Source organism: Dromaius novaehollandiae, chromosome 15 (assembly GCF_036370855.1).
Source record: "Dromaius novaehollandiae isolate bDroNov1 chromosome 15, bDroNov1.hap1, whole genome shotgun sequence".
Lineage (NCBI taxonomy): Eukaryota > Metazoa > Chordata > Aves > Casuariiformes > Dromaiidae > Dromaius > Dromaius novaehollandiae.
Window position 1 is genome coordinate 1712775 of NC_088112.1, and position 16341 is coordinate 1729115.

General features: G+C 55.4%; 1 protein-coding gene across 1 annotated transcript; it reads left to right on the plus strand.

Moving 5' to 3' along the window:
• Window positions 1-5775: 5775 nt before the first annotated feature.
• Window positions 5776-10756, plus strand: LOC112986280 (protocadherin alpha-8-like). Its single transcript, XM_026105477.2, has one exon. It carries the CDS (start codon window positions 6016-6018, stop codon window positions 8839-8841), a length of 2826 nt encoding a protein of 941 aa, XP_025961262.2. The 5' UTR covers window positions 5776-6015; the 3' UTR covers window positions 8842-10756.
• Window positions 10757-16341: the final 5585 nt, after the last annotated feature.

The window sequence follows — 16341 nt, forward strand, 5'->3', positions numbered from 1 at the left end:
TAGTCCTGGAGTGTCGCCTTTCCCTGCTGGATGTATTTGATGCCGTGTAAGGACGTGTGGCATCCACAGCGTATAGTGCAGGGAGACCCCTGTAGGGGAAGTCCTAGTGGACTCCGAGGTCGTCACACTAATTGATGCTGGAAGAAGCTTGTGGAGGTCCGTAGTGGAGGATGGAGACATCCCTTTTCCAGGCACGAGGCTGCCTGAAAGGGGCTTGACCTTCATCCTGCATCTGCAAGTGGAAAACGGGACACAGAGAAATGTTGCTGGGCTATGTTCAGTGGGACTTGCAGATTAAAGAGCTCCTGGAGTTGTCAGGTCTCTTTGGAGACTGTCCACAGTGACCATATCTTAGGCTGGTGTGGTATCTCGGGAGGTGGACCACTGTGTCACGGAGTAACAGAGGTGTTGTTTGTAAAATGATTTCCTTGCCCTATGGTTATGCTCTTTGATAACCAAGGAGTGCCTGAAGCCGCTGAGCAAAAGGGAAGAGTCTGTGCGTGTTGTTCGCGGTTGAAGCATGAGGCATGAATCCTTCCCATGCAAACGTCTTCGTTGTGGAAGCCTCGGCCTTTGCCCAGCCTTGATGGAAATGGAGAAGGAAGAGGCCTGAGAGCTTTTGCCTGGAGTCCTGCCCGTGCTTCTTGCGAGAGTGGAGTCGACATGTAGAAAGCACTTTGGACAGAAGAGGAACAGAAGAAGAGGAAACGAGAAGAGGAAACGGTACTGGGGACGGGAAGGGAATGGAACGGGATGTTTTGAACAGAGAGAGGAAAGGAAGGAAAGGGAAAGGTGGAAAAGAAAAGAAGGCAATCGCCATCGTTAACCGGCATTAGCTGCATATAGGGAATGCGCGGTTAGTCCCTAACGAGCTTACCCGCCCTTAGGTGTGAATGGAAGATGCCAGGGAGCTGATGCGCCGTAATTAGCGCTGATGGCTCCGTCTTTGATGGTCTGAGGCTCTGGGGTGGAGGCGGTCGGAGAGCTCCCCGCGGAGGGAAAGCGGGAAGGAGGCGGGCGACTTCCCTCTCCCTCGTTTGCTTTGCCTTTGCTCGCTATTGCTTCTGGATTTGTGTTCCCCACTTCTTAGTCCCCGCCCGCGAGAAGCGGAAGAGAACCTCAGTTGTTCCCTACAGAGTCTATCGCTCCAGCAGACCTAGTTGGCGGTGGCCCTGCATCTTTGGTGGCTATCTTGAGGATTTTATTCCTTGCGTGTGTTTTCCTGAGCGCCCTTTGTGCTACTGTACTACAAGTTTCCCCCTCTGGGGTTCCATATTGTTACATACTCATGCTTAGCTGTGTTACAAAGTGTAGATGTACTGGAGCTGGCGGTCCTACTCAGCTCCGAGTCAGTGTTAGAGGATGCTGACGCAGTGTCTCGGGATGTACTGTTTTCGAGCGCCTCTGTCCGGGTTCAAGGCAAAGCAGAAGTAATTGCATGCTGCGTTCCTTCCACTCTGCGGGGCAGGAGGAAAAGGCCCTGTCCTGCCTACAGAAGGAGCAACAGCCCTACAGAAGGAGCAACAGCTTGACCCATGTCTCGGGAGGTGAAGTTCGTCGTTGAGAAAGCCTCGATTGAAGGACATTGTTAACATACCTGATGCTTTAAAGGGTACAGGCAGAAGAGCAAATGTCAAGGTAGGTGTAAGACACGGGAAAGTATGTTGCTCTGTTAGCCAAGGTGCATTGGTCGAGGACGTGCATTCAGTCACCAGGAACCCTGGTGGAAGCTGGTCACTCCCGCTTGCTGACTGTGCCCCTTCCATGTCGCCCGTGGTGGTCGGCCTTGCTTGTTTTCTGGGAGTACCGATAAACATGCTGTGTTAACGTCTTGGTGCCTGATGGTGAGCCTGTGGGCAGCAGCTGGGACACCATATTCCCCCCCTGAGAAACACCCCCTTTCCCTGTCGCCAGTCTGACTGAAGAGGTATCTCAGTAACTGTGTACAAGATGCAGACTGCTTCGTTTTGATGTCTGTGAGATTTCTGAACTGGAGCCACTTGCTGTCAGCGTGGGCACTTCTTTCCTCCTGTCTTGAGGTGCGTTTGACTTCGAGAGAGTGTCATCAGTTCCCAGCTTTCCCTTCTGCAGCCCTTTTCACAGAAGGGGCTAAAAGTGTCCTTTTATCGTATGAATGTGCCCATTGAGGTAGTCCTGGAGTGTCCCCTTCCCCTCCTGGGTCTGTTTGAAACCGTATAAGGGTGTCCGGCATGCATAGCTCCGCTTTGTGTGAATGTTAGTCCCTTGGGATTGTTTGGAGCTTGTACCTGCAGCTTTCTCTGGGCTCCCCCTCCTTCTTGTAGCGGAAGTCCTAGTGGACTCGGAGGTTGTCGCACTAAGGGAGGTTGGAAGGGGCCTGTGGAAGTCCCTAGTGCAACCCTGTGCTGAGAGCAGGGCCTGCTTTGAAGTGAGGTGGGGCTGAACTCAGGGCCTTGTGCAGTCAATTCCAAATATCTCCAAGGATGTCAATTCGGCAGCCTCTCTGGGCCCCTGTTGAGGTGCCTAACCACTCTCACCTCAGAGTTTTGCTTCTGTTTATCCTCAGTCCCTTCTCCTTGGCCTCACTGTTGCACACTGTAGCCCTGTTTTTGCAGAGATCTGCCAGGCAGCCCTGCAGTCCTCTCTTGTTGAGCGTGAAGAGCTGCTGCTCTAACAGAAGCTGTTCCAGACTCTGATCGTGCTGGCAGCCTTAAATGAACCTCTCTGAGTTCTTCTCCCTGCAATTTTTTACCTAGGGAAGAGAAGTGTCCTCAGCATTCAGGCTTTTGGTGAACCTTGCATTCAGATAAGGTGGAAAGAAGTCCTTTCTTTCTCTTTTTCCTGCAATATTCTTGGAATTTGTAGCGTTTTGGTGGCCACTGAAGTCTAAGGTGACGTATGCATGGAGATGCCTGACATCGCCCAGATCTCATTTCAGAATGATAACCGTGTAGCTGAGAGCCCATAGATTCCTATGTAAACTTCATGTTGCTTTTCCTCGTGTGCTTCTCTTCACATTTTGCTGCACTGAATGTTGTCTGCCCTTTTCCCAGCCCATCCACTGGTACTATGTTAAAGTGCTTGTGCAGTTCTTTGCAGCAGGCCTGTGACTTGACTCCCTTCAGTGGGTGGATAGCCTCCTGTGTAGACTTTGTCACACCACTTGCAACCCCTTTTTGGGATCCCCTGTGGGGATGTTACATGGCACAGGCCCTGCCCAGAACTCTCTGCCAGGCTCCTGTGAGGACCTTCCTGTCTTGCTCCTGTGGGCAGCGTTCATCTTCCTGACACTTCTGTAGCTCCGATAAGGCCTCCAAGTGCCCCTTTTAGCTTCCTTGCATTTTGCGCGTAGTGTCCTCGTTTGTACACATTTTGCTGTGTTACCGTTAGGCCCACAGTAATGGATGGGCTGCTGCTGCTGCCCCCAGGCCATGCTGGTTTGAAACCTTCTTTCCTGTTGAAAGCACTGTCCTCCTCCTCTTTGATTCTCCTCTGAAAGAGATGGGATGCAAGGGGACTGCTGGGACTTCCCTCTTCTCTCCTCCTCCGGGAGACATCACACATGGTTCCTGACTGTGCCAGCCCCCTGAATTCTGTCATGGCAGGCCTTGCTTGTTTTCTGGGAGTACAGAAAAATACGGTGTGATAAGTTAGTGGTGACTGATGGTGTGCATGTGGTACCAGCTGGGACTCCATTTTCCCTCACCAGAACCAGCCCCTTCCCCTGACACCAGCCTGATTTAGGAGGTGTGTGAGAGTGCCCTTAGTTTTCAGTGCTCCTTTCTGCTGCTTCCCTTCTCATGGAAGCGGATATAGGAGCCTGCAGTATATTAATGCAGTGATGTCAGAGCTTTGACAGAACTTGCTTGTTTTCAACCCCACCTCCTGGAGCTGTCAGCTGTCATTGCAGTTTTCCCTTCCTGTGTGGGGATGTTCTGAGTGAACATGCGATAGGGTAACCTTCCTGTCTTCTGTTTGGTTATTGTGACAGGTGGATGACGTTGATGGGAGTGAGGCAATGTGTGGGGACTAATTCCCGTGGGGACTGAACTCCTGGCTCTGTTGCTCTGTGAGTGCATGCCTGTCTGGAAAGATAAGCAGGAGCTGGCCATGCACCGTGCAGCTGCAAGTGGAAAACGAGGCACAGAGAAATGTCTTGGCTGGGGGAGAGGAAGACCACCAACGAGCTGGGTTTCCCCTATGTTTTTTCAGCCTTCTGTGAGCATTTGCCTCCTAATGTACATGTAGCTTTTCTTCCTGAGGTAAAGAGGTCCTTGACTTGTTAGGACTCTCTGTAGTCTGTCTGCACTGACGGTGCCTCAGGCTGGTATTGTATTTCCAAGGGTGGACCATTCTGTTATGGCCTAGTAGAGGTGATCTTTGTTATAGGATTTCCTTGCTCTATGATATGCTTTCTCAGGACGAAGGGAAGTGCACAAAACTGCTGAGCCACATCTGCATCTCAAACCCAGCCTTTCAAGAGGGAAGAACCTGTGCCTGCTGTTAGCAGTGTTCATTCAGAAATGACTCCCATGTGACTCTGGTTGTTGTGCACGCCTCGGTGTTTGCCAAAAGGGAGCAGAGGTGCAGGAGCAGAGTGCCTGCTCTGTCCGGCCTACAAGTAGCCAGGAGACTTGTCACACCTGCTGAGCAAAGAGAAGTGAGGACAAGTCAAGGGGGACAGAGGCTGGGGCAGGGTCCTCTCATTAGAGACTTTCCCAGGTGTGCTCCGTGGTGCAGTGGCTCTGCGTCTGCTGGCACATGAAGAGAGGGAGAGAGAGAGAGAGTTCCCCGGAAAAGCAGTTCCCGAGAGTCCTTGAGGTTCGTCGGTACTCAGGGACCTCGTGCAAGGCCTGATGGGAAAGAGTTAGACCTTCAGAAAACGCTTTGGAAAAGGGAAGAGAGAAAGGAGAAGAGAAAGGGAGGGAAGAAGAGAAGGGACGGGGTGGGGTGGGAAAGGAAGAGGATAGAAGGGAAGGAGTCGGAAGGGGAGGGCAAGGCAGGAGAGGGAAGGGAAAGAAAAGAATTCACCAACGTGTACGAACATGATGGCTGTCTCCTGAATACCGTTAGTCCCTAACGAGCTTACCCTTCATTAGGGGCGAGTGTGCCGTTCCAGGGAGCTGATGCCCCGTAGTCAGTGATGATGTTTAGGAGCAGGACGTTGTTCCGGTGCCAGCAGGCCGCGTTCCTCTTCCCTCTGCATCCTTTGTTGTCCTGCTGCAGATTCTGCCGCTTGCCTATGTTTTCCTGCACGCCGTTCGTGCAGCTACCGCAGCTCTCCGTGTGCTGCTTTGGGGCTGCGTTTTGAACACCTCCCACTCCTTAGCTGCGGTCCAAACCGTGGCTAGATTGTCGCTGCCTATGACATGAGCAGTGTTACCGGGTCACAGAGTGCTGGCGCACTGACGTCGGTTACAGCACTTTCGAGTGCTCCTCGCTGGGCTGCAGGCAAGAAAAAGCATTTTCGCTACGCTGCTGGCTCTGCTTCGACTGTGCGGGTGCTACAAGCCACTGCTGTGCCTACGGAAGGAGCAAGAGCACGAAGGGCGGGGCGGGAGGCGAAGCTTGCGGTGAAAGCAGCCTGGCTCCGCGGGAGGGTGTCTCCGCCCGGAAGAGGTCGGCGAGGGGTGGTGGCGCTTCCGTGCCTGGGAAGGCGCGTGAAGCGGCGGGCAGAGAAAGGCGCCACGCGTGAGCCGAGAGGGGAGCCGGAGCTGCGGTGCCCGGCCGCGGCCGGGGAGCTGCGGGGCGGCGGGAGAGGCGGCGGGTGTCGGGGCGTGTCGCGGCGGGCGGGCGGCGGCAGGAAGGCGGCTTTGGCGGCTTTGGCGGCGCGTGTGAGGCGGCGGGGCACACGGTGTCGCTGCAGGCTCAGGAACGGCGGCGGCGCGGCGCGGCGGCTCCGCCCCGGTGCGGCGGAGAGCCCGGCTGTGAGCGCGGGGGGAGCGGCCGGGCGCGGGCGGCGGTGCCGGGCAGCGGCGGCGAGCGGCGGCGGTGCCGGGGAGCCGTGCGGGGCCCGTGCGGGTGCCGGCGCTGGCCATGGGCGTGTGCGTGCCGGCGGCGCTGCGGGTGCTGGTGCTGCAGGCGGCCTGGGCGCTGGGCGGCGGCCAGGTGCGCTACTCGGTGCCGGAGGAAGCCAAGGCCGGCACGGTGGTGGGTCGTCTGGCGCAGGACCTGGGGCTGGAGGCGGGCGAGCTGGAGGCGCGTCGGCTGCGGCTGGTGGCGAAGGGCCGGCGGGCGAGCGTGGAGGTGAGCGGGGCGAGCGGGGCGCTGGTGCTGAGCTCGCGGCTCGACCGCGAGGAGCTGTGCGGCAAGAGCGCGCCGTGCGCCCTGCGCCTGGAGGTGCTGGTGGACCGGCCGCTGCGCGTCTTTCACGTGGAGCTGGAGGTCACCGACATCAACGACAATGCCCCGCTCTTCCCCGCCGCCCGCAAGAACCTCAGCATATCGGAGAGTTTCCCTCCCGGCTCGCGCTTCCCGCTGGAGGGCGCGTCGGACGCAGACATCGGAGCCAACGCGCAGCTCTCCTACAAACTCAGCCCGAGCGAACATTTCAGACTGGATTTACAAAAAGTGAATGACCGAAATAACCTACCTGAACTCGTATTAACGAAGGCGCTGGACCGGGAGGCGATGGCGGTGCACCGGTTGGTGCTGACGGCGAGTGACGGCGGCAGACCGTCGCTGTCGGGCACGATGGAGCTGGTGATCTCGGTGCTGGATGTGAACGACAACGCGCCCGAGTTCAACCAGTCGGTCTATAAAGTGCAGCTGGCGGAGAGCGCTGCAGAGGGGACGCTGGTGGTGCGCGTGAGCGCCACGGATCGGGATGAGGGAACGAACAGTGAAATGACCTACAAAGCCACACACTTCTTTCCACTGCTCGGAAAAGATCTCGTTACCGTGAATCCCAACACCGGGGAGATCAGACTGACGGCCCCGCTGGATTTTGAAGAAGTGAGCGTAGTTGACTTCCGCATAGAGGCGAGAGATAAGGGTACGCCTCCGTTATCGGGTCACTGCAGCGTGGAGCTGAAGGTGCTGGACGTGAACGACAACGCGCCGGAGGTGTGGGTGACGTCGCTGTCGGTGCCGGTGCCGGAGGACGCGGCGGTGGGGACGGTGGTGGCGCTGCTGAGCGTGTCGGACCGGGACTCGGGGGCGAACGGCCGGGTGCGGTGCGCGGTGTGGCCGGCGGCGCCGTTCGGGCTGGTGGCGACGTTCGAGGGCTCGTACTCGCTGGTGCTGCGGGAGGCGCTGGACCGGGAGCGGGTGGCGGAGTACGAGGTGGAGGTGCGGGCGGAGGACGGCGGGGCGCCGCCGCTGCGCGCCAGCCGCGGGCTGCGGGTGCCGGTGTCGGACGTGAACGACAACGCGCCGGCGTTCGCGCAGGCCGTGTACACGGTGCTGGCGCGGGAGAACAACGCGGCGGGCGCGGAGCTGGCGCGGCTGTGGGCGCGGGACCCCGACGAGGCGGGCAACGGGCGCGTGAGCTACTCGGTGGCGGAGGGCGGCGCGGGCGCGGGGGCGCGGTCGGCGTCGAGCTACGTGTCGGTGGACGCGGAGAGCGGTCGGCTGTGGGCGCTGCAGCCCTTCGACTACGAGGAGCTGCAGGTGCTGCAGTTCGAGGTGCGCGCGGTGGACGCGGGGCAGCCGGCGCTGTGCGGCAACGCCACGGTGCAGCTCTTCGTCGTGGACGAGAACGACAACGCGCCGGCGCTGCTGCCGCCCGCGGGCGGCGGCGCGGGGCCCTGGGCTGGCGGCGCGTCGTCGTCGTCGTCGTCGTCGGGGCCGTCGTCGTCGGGGTCGTCGCTGTGGGCGTGGGCGGCGTGGGGGTCGCCGGCGGGGCAGGTGGTGGCGAAGATCCGCGCGGTGGACGCGGACTCGGGCTACAACGCGTGGCTGCGCTACGAGCTGCGGGAGCCGCGGGGCAAGGGCGCGTTCCGCGTGGGGCTGTACAGCGGCGAGGTGAGCACGGCGCGGGCGCTGGAGGAGGCGGACGGCCCGCGGCAGACGCTGGTCATCGTGGTGCGGGACCACGGCGAGCCGGCGCGCTCGGCCACGGCCACGCTGAGCGTGTCGCTGGGCGAGGGCGCCGAGGCGGCGCTGGCGGCGGCGGCGGGCGCGGGCTCGTCGCTGTCGGGGCTGCGGCCGGCGGCGGGCGCCGAGGGCGGCGCGGCGGCGGCGGCGGCGACGACGACGACGACGAACGTGTGGCTGGTGGTGGCCATCTGCGCGGTGTCGAGCCTGTTCCTGCTGGCGGTGGTGCTGTACGGGGCGTCGCGGTGGGCGCCGCGGGCGGCCGTGCTGTCGGGGCCCGGGCCGGCGACGCTGGTGTGCGCCAGCGAAGTGGGCAGCTGGTCGTACTCGCAGCGCCAGAGCCGGAGCCTGTGCGTGGCGGACGGCGCGGGCAAGAGCGACCTCATGGTTTTCAGCCCCAACTTCCCGCCGCCCGCCGGCGCCGCGGCGAAGGAGACGCCGCAGGATCCGCCCGCCCTCCTGGACACGGTCAGTGGCACTTTCTTTCCCCCCTCTTCTCACCTGCGGGTCTCCCGGAAACACTTTCACGGTTCTCGCCTGAGCCCTTTGGAATCGCCTCTTGGCGCCTGCGGGGGGCCGGTGCTTGTCAGGTCCTTGATCTCTGGCTGTTGGCCGCGAGGTCCCGTGTGTTTCCCTGCGCTTGCAATAGCTCTCAGAGCTGAAGTGAGCTTTGAGAAAGAGTCTACCTTCTGGAGCCTGGGGTTTGCTAGGATCTCTCCTGTAAACATTTTCCATAGTGTTACGCTGCGAAGTATTCCGCATGAGCGGTTCCCTTTCTATTTCTGGCTGAGGTGTTACGGGAGAGCAGGCTCCTGCTCCCTGTAGGATCCGCTACCTTTTTTTGTTGTCGAGGACCTAGAAGTGAACAGAGAGATCCAGAGCATGATTTGGGATGGAAGGAACGTGTGGAAGTCTGCAGTGCTGTCCCCGTGCTTAAAGCAGGTCTAACTTCGAAGTTGGAGGAGGTTGCTGAGGATGTTGTGCCTTCGAGAGCTGCATATGGTTGCTCGCTGTCATTCTCCATCTACCCCTGCTTGTGAAGACCTCTGCCGTGTGCCCCTTTCAGTCATTTCTCTTTGAACATGGGGAATCGTTCCTCAAAGAGAAGTTCCTCCAAAGTTTTGGTCAGCTTGATGGTGGTCTCTGAAACTCTCACTGTTCTCTCTTCTCTTTATTGCATTCGGGAGGTGATGAACTGCACGCAGAATTCAGACTCTCGCTGAACCTGGAGTTTGCATAACGTGGAAGGAAATCCGTTGTTTTCTTCTCTGTCCCCAGAAGTCTTAACCTTAGTGCCTCTTTTAGCCTCCTTTCATGTTGTATGGTGTGCCCTCATTCATATACATTTTCCTGTCTTGCATGTAGGCCAATTCGAACGAAGATTTTATTTCTGGCTGCTGATGCTCCCACAGGATGCTGCTCTGCAGTCTTCTCTCTTATGGAGAACGCTGTCCTCCTCCTCCTCCTCCTCTTTGATTCTCTCTTTCATTCATGCAAGGTGACCTCTGTTGGTACTTCATGGTTTTCTGCCCCCCTGCCTTGTATGGCATCTATTTGTTCGTGAAGTACTACACAATTAGTTTGTAGCTGGGACAGATAATGGGACGGTTTCGTATTTCCAAGTATGTAGTTCATGCACTTCGTGATACAGAGTGGTTCTGGCAGAAGAGCGCCAACCAAGAGAGATGTAAGAGATGTGTAGCTCTATTGCCACATGAAGCAAGATGCACTGCTGGAGGACTTGTTCTTGGTGAAGGAATGCCTTTATAGAGGCACCTCACTCATGTTTCCTGACTGTAGCCTTGCCATGTAACCTGCTATGGTAGGCATTGTATTTTGTCTTTCTGAGAGTTATTTTTAAAAATAAACTGGCATTATTCTTTTAATCTGTGCCTTATGTTGACAACTTGGAGAACCCTTGAAACTCCCCATTCCCCTCTAAGGAGCATGACTTAGCTTTCCTTTCCCAGGAGATACGTCAGTAATTGTGAGGTGAGAGCCACGTTGCCAAACATGGTTGGCTGTCTGATGTCAGAGTTTGTGTCTCTTGCCGTCCTTGTGGGTGACTGTCTTCTAGCCTCTTGAGCTGAGGTTTACCTGGCGAAAAAGTCTTGAGTTTTCAGGTGTCGTTTTGGTTCCTATCGTCATGGAAGTGGGTATAGGAACACTGGCAATAAAGCAGAGAACTGAGACTGTTGACAAAGCCTGCTTTTCTTCAGCTGCACTTCCTTGGAAATCATTGACAGCTCTCCCTGAAAATTGCCCTTGGAACTTGTTATGTGGTGGAGACCTGGAAATAAACCAAGACCACTGTTCGAACAGCTGTATGGATAACGATGTAATGAGAGACGACCTGTTTGACAGACAGACCTATTTGTGTTAGCATTTGGTATCCTTATTTTGGTTCAGCCTTATGTTGTGTGGCTAATGTTCCTTTGCCAGAACGAGCAAACGATTTCTGTACGAAGTCATCCCACTCATGTTTCTGCCTGGCATGTGTGTCAGGGTGGCAGCAAGCTTGCATGGCTGTGTAGAGAAGGAGCTGTGATATCTTTATCTCCGTGGATGTGGTGGGAGCCAGGGGAGATGTTTTCAGACTAACAGTCCCTTGCCAGAGCAGTGGTGTAACCTTTGGGGGGTATTTGTTTGGTTATGTGGTGTGTGGATCACTTTAATGAATGCGAGGCATTCCACGCGGACTAATTTGCACTGGTGATAGAAATAGTCTTGCTTCGTTGTACTATGCATGAATGCTTTCATAGAATGAAATTAGTGCCGCTTGCAGTTAGAGGTGCCATGGGATTTCCTCTACACATATTGTTGCTTATTGATGTGCAGCATTTCCAGCTGCATTTGCTGGTTCGTGGAAAACCAGGAAGCGTCTGGTTGAGAGAATCTGCCAGACACTGTGCATTTGACACAGTCCATGCTTTTTTTATGACAGAGTCACTGTTAGGGTAGGGGTCTGCAGAAGGCCGAGTCAGCCTGGGACTGGGAAGCAGAACTGTGGGTGGTGGTGTCCAGCAATTTCCTGGCACTGCGGCAATGGCCCCGAGTGAGTTCTGGCCATGTTCTGATTTGAAGGGTGACCCTGAGCAGTGCAGAGCCTTTCCTGAGGGACGTGGCGACGTTGGGGAGGACGTGGAATGTGTCATAACCCAAGAAGGGGAGAATGCCTGCTTGTTGTGGGAACCCGTTTCCCGGGGTGCGATGTCGAGGATACCTAGAGAAGAGCCTAAGTCAGCAGAGTTGCTCAGTGATGCTTGCCCAGGATTGTTTTGCAGGCTGCAAGAGCCTGGCGTTGGAGGCCTTGCTGGTCTTGAGAGGGTACTTGGTGTTGAAATGCCACAGTGTGCTTTTATCGTAGGAATGTTCCCGCCAAAGTAGTCCTGGAGTGTCGCCTTTCCCTGCTGGGTGTGTTTAACGCCGTGTAAGAACGTGTGGCATCCACAGCGTATAGTGCAGGGAGACCCCTGTAGGGGAAGTCCTAGTGGACTCCGAGGTCGTCACACTAAGTGAGGTTGGAAGGGGCATGTGGAGGTCCGTAGTGAGGCCTGGAGACATCCCTTTTTCAGGCACGAGGCTGCCTGAAAAGGCTGTTTGACCTTCATCCTGCATCTGCAAGTGGAAAACGGAGCAGAGGAAAACGTCTTCCTTGGGGGCAGGAAAGACCACTGTAGAGCCGTGCCTTCCCTATCTTATTTCACCCTTCTCTGAGCATCTTCTTGCTGAGCTGTGTTCGGTGTGACTTGCAAATTAGAGAGCTCCTGGAGTTGTCAGATCTCTTTGGAGACTGTCCACACTGACCATATCTTAGGCTGGTGTGGTATCTCGGGAGGTGGACCACTATGTCACGGAGTAACAGAGGTGTTGTTTGTTTCCTTCCTCTATGGTTATGCTCTTTGATAACCAAGGAGAGTGCCAGAAACCGCTGAGCAAAAGGGAAGAGTCTGTGCGTGTTGTTCGCGGTGAAGCATGAGGCATGAATCCTTCCCATGCAAACGTCTTCGTTGTGGAAGCCTCGGCCTTTGCCCAGCCTTGATGGAAATGGAGAAGGAAGAGGCCTGAGAGCCTTTCCCTGGAGTCCTGCCCGTGCTTCTTGCGAGAGTGGAGTCGACATGTAGAAAGCACTTTGGACAGAAGAGGAACAGAAGAAGCGAAAACGAGAAGAGAGTGTTGGGGACGGGAAGGGAATGGAACGGGATGTTTTGAACAGAGAGAGGAAAGGAAGGAAAGGGAAAGGTGGAAAAGAAAAGAAGGCGATCGCCATCGTTAACCGGCATTAGCTGCATATAGGGAATGCGCGGTTAGTCCCTAACGAGCTTACCCGCCCTTAGGTGTGAATGGACAATGCCAGGGAGCTGATGCGCCGTAATTAGCGCTGATGGCTCCGTCTTTGATGGTCTGAGGCTCTGGGGTGGAGGCGGTCGGAGAGCTCCCCGCGGAGGGAAAGCGGGAAGGAGGCGAGCGACTTCCCTCTCCCTCGTTTGCTTTGCCTTTGCTCGCTATTGCTTCTGGATTTGTGTTCCCCACTTCTTAGTCCCCGCCCGCGAGAAGCGGAAGAGAACCTCAGTTGTTCCCTACAGAGTCTATCGCTCCAGCAGACTTAGTTGGCGGTGGCCCTGCATCTTTGGTGGCTATCTTGAGGATTTTATTCCTTGCGTGTGTTTTCCTGAGCGCCCTTTGTGCTACTGTACTACAAGTTTCCCCTCTGGGGTTCCATATTGTTACATACTCATGCTTAGCTGTGTTACAAAGTGTAGATGTACTGGAGCTGGCGGTCCTACTCAGCTCCGAGTCAGTGTTAGAGGATGCTGACGCAGTGTCTCGGGATGTACTGTTTTCGAGCGCCTCTGTCCGGGTTCAAGGCAAAGCAGAAGTAATTGCATGCTGCGTTCCTTCGACTCTGCGGGGCAGGTGGAAAAGGCCCTGTCCTGCCTACAGAAGGAGCAACAGCCCTACAGAAGGAGCAACAGCTTGACCCATGTCTCGGGAGGTGAAGTTCGTCGTTGAGAAAGCCTCGATTGAAGGACGTTGTTAACATACTTGGTGCTTCAAAGGGTACAGGCAGAAGAGCAAATGCCAAGGTAGGTGTAAGACACGGGAAAGTATGTTGCTCTGTTAGCCAAGGTGCATTGGTCGAGGACGTGCATTCAGTCACCAGGAACCCTGGTGGAAGCTGGTCACTCCCGCTTGCTGACTGTGCCCCTTCCATGTCGCCCGTGGTGGTCGGCCTTGCTTGTTTTCTGGGAGTACCGATAAACATGCTGTGTTAACGTCTTGGTGCCTGATGGTGAGCCTGTGGGCAGCAGCTGGGACACCATATTCCCCCCCTGAGAAACACCCCCTTTCCCTGTCGCCAGTCTGACTGAAGAGGTATCTCAGTAACTGTGTGCAAGATGCAGACTGTTTACTTTTGATGTCTGTGAGATTTCTGAACTGGAGCCACTTGCTGTCAGCGTGGGCACTTCTTTCCTCCTGTCTTGAGGTGCGTTTGACTTCGAGAGAGTGTCATCAGTTCCCAGCTTTCCCTTCTGCAGCCCTTTTCACAGAAGGGGCTAAAAGTGTCCTTTTATCGTATGAATGTGCCCATTGAGGTAGTCCTGGAGTGTCCCCTTCCCCTCCTGGGTCTGTTTGAAACCGTATCAGGGTGTCCGGCATGCATAGCTCCGCTTTGTGTGAATGTTAGTCCCTTGGGATTGTTTGGAGCTTGTACCTGCAGCTTTCTCTGGGCTCCCCCTCCTTCTTGTAGCGGAAGTCCTAGTGGACTCGGAGGTTGTCGCACTAAGGGAGGTTGGAAGGGGCCTGTGGAAGTCCCTAGTGCAACCCCGTGCTGAGAGCAGGGCCTGCTTTGAAGTGAGGTGGGGCTGAACTCAGGGCCTTGTGCAGTCAATTCCAAATATCTCCAAGGATGGCAATTCGGCAGCCTCTCTGGGCCCCTGTTGAGGTGCCTAACCACTCTCACCTCAGGGTTTTGCTTCTGTTTATCCTCAGTCCCTTCTCCTTGGCCTCACTGTTGCACACTGTAGCCCTGTTTTTGCAGAGATCTGCCAGGCAGCCCTGCAGTCCTCTCTTGTTGAGCGTGAAGAGCTGCTGCTCTAACAGAAGCTGTTCCAGACTCTGATCGTGCTGGCAGCCTTAAATGAACCTCTCTGAGTTCTTCTCCCTGCAATTTTTTACCTAGGGAAGAGAAGTGTCCTCAGCATTCAGGCTTTTGGTGAACCTTGCATTCAGATAAGGTGGAAAGAAGTCCTTTCTTTCTCTTTTTCCTGCAATATTCTTGGAATTTGTAGCGTTTTGGTGGCCACTGAAGCCTAAGGTGACGTATGCATGGAGATGCCTGACATCACCCAGATCTCATTTCAGAATGATAACCGTGTAGCTGAGAGCCCATAGATTCCTATGTAAACTTCATGTTGCTTTTCCTCGTGTGCTTCTCTTCACATTTTGCTGCACTGAATGTTGTCTGCCTTTTTCCCAGCCCATCCACTGGTACTATGCTAAAGTGCTTGTGCAGTTCTTTGCAGCAGGCCTGTGACTTGACTCCCTTCAGTGGGTGGATAGCCTCCTGTGTAGACTTTGTCACACCACTTGCAACCCCTTTTTGGGATCCCCTGTGGGGATGTTACATGGCACAGGCCCTGCCCAGAACCCTCTGCCAGGCTCCTGTGAGGACCTTCCTGTCTTGCTCCTGTGGGCAGCGTTCATCTTCCTGACACTTCTGTAGCTCCGATAAGGCCTCCAAGTGCCCCTTTTAGCTTCCTTGCATCTTGTGTGTAGCGTCCTCGTTTGTACACATTTTGCTGTGTTACCGTTAGGCCCACAGTAATGGATGGGCTGCTGCTGCTGCCCCCAGGCCATGTTGGTGTGAAACCTTATTTGCTGTTGAAAGCACTGTCCTCCTCCTCTTTGATTCTCCTCTGAAAGAGATGGGATGCAAGGGGACTGCTGGGACTTCCCTCTTCTCTCCTCCTCCGGGAGACATCACACATGGTTCCTGACTGTGCCAGTCCCCTGAATTCCGTCGTGGCAGGCCTTGCTTGTTTTCTGGGAGTACAGAAAAATACGGTGTGATAAGTTAGTGGTGACTGATGGCGTGCATGTGGTACCAGCTGGGACTCCATTTTCCCTCACCAGAACCAGCCCCTTCCCCTGACACCAGCCCGATTTAGGAGGTGTGTGAGAGTGCCCTTAGTTTTCAGTGCTCCTTTCTGCTGCTTCCCTTCTCATGGAAGCAGATATAGGAGCCTGCAGTATATTAATGCAGTGATGTCAGAGCTTTGACAGAACTTGCTTGGTTTTTCAGCCCCACCTCCTGGAGCTGTCAGCTGTCATTGCAGTTTTCCCTTCCTGTGTGGGGATGTTCTGAGTGAACATGCGATAGGGTAACCTTCCTGTCTTCTCTTTGGTTACTGTGACAGGTGGATGACGTTGATGGGAGTGAGGCAACGTGTGGGGACTAATTCCCGTGGGGACTGAACTCCTGGCTCTGTTGCTCTGTGAGTGCATGCCTGTCTGGAAAGATAAGCAGGAGCTGGCCATGCACCGTGCAGCTGCAAGTGGAAAACGAGGCACAGAGAAATGTCTTGGCTGGGGGAGAGGAAGACCACCAACGAGCTGGGTTTCCCCTATGTTTTTTCAGCCTTCTGTGAGCATTTGCCTCCTAATGTACATCTAGCTTTTCTTCCTGAGGTAAAGAGTTCCTTGACTTGTTAGGACTCTCTGTAGTCTGTCTGCACTGACGGTGCCTCAGGCTGGTATTGTATTTCCAAGGGTGGACCATTCTGTTATGGCCTAGTAGAGGTGATCTTTGTTATAGGATTTCCTTGCTCTATGATATGCTTTCTCATGACAAAGGGGAGTGCACAAAACTGCTGAGCCACATCTGCATCTCAAACCCAGCCTTTCAAGAGGGAAGAACCTGTGCCTGCTGTTAGCAGTGATCATTCAGAAATGACTCCCATGTGACTCTGGTTGTTGTGCACGCCTCGGTGTTTGCCAAAAGGGAGCAGAGGTGCAGGAGCAGAGTGCCTGCTCTGTCCGGCCTACAAGTAGCCAGGAGACTTGTCACACCTGCTGAGCAAAGAGAAGTGAGGACAAGTCAAGGGGGACAGAGGCTGGGGCAGGGTCCTCTCATTAGAGACTTTCCCAGGTGTGCTCCGTGGTGCAGTGGCTCTGCGTCTGCTGGCACATGAAGAGAGGGAGAGAGAGAGAGAGTTCCCCGGAAAAGCAGTTCCCGAGAGTCCTTGAGGTTCGTCGGTACTCAGGGACCTCGTGCAAGGCCTGATGGGAAAGAGTTAGACCTTCAGAAAACGCTTTGGAAAA

What these genes read in the sequence shown, in the direction of transcription:
- LOC112986280 (XM_026105477.2), top strand. Translation starts at nt 6,016, where the DNA reads ATGGGCGTGTGCGTGCCGGCGGCGCTGCGGGTGCTGGTGCTGCAGGCG.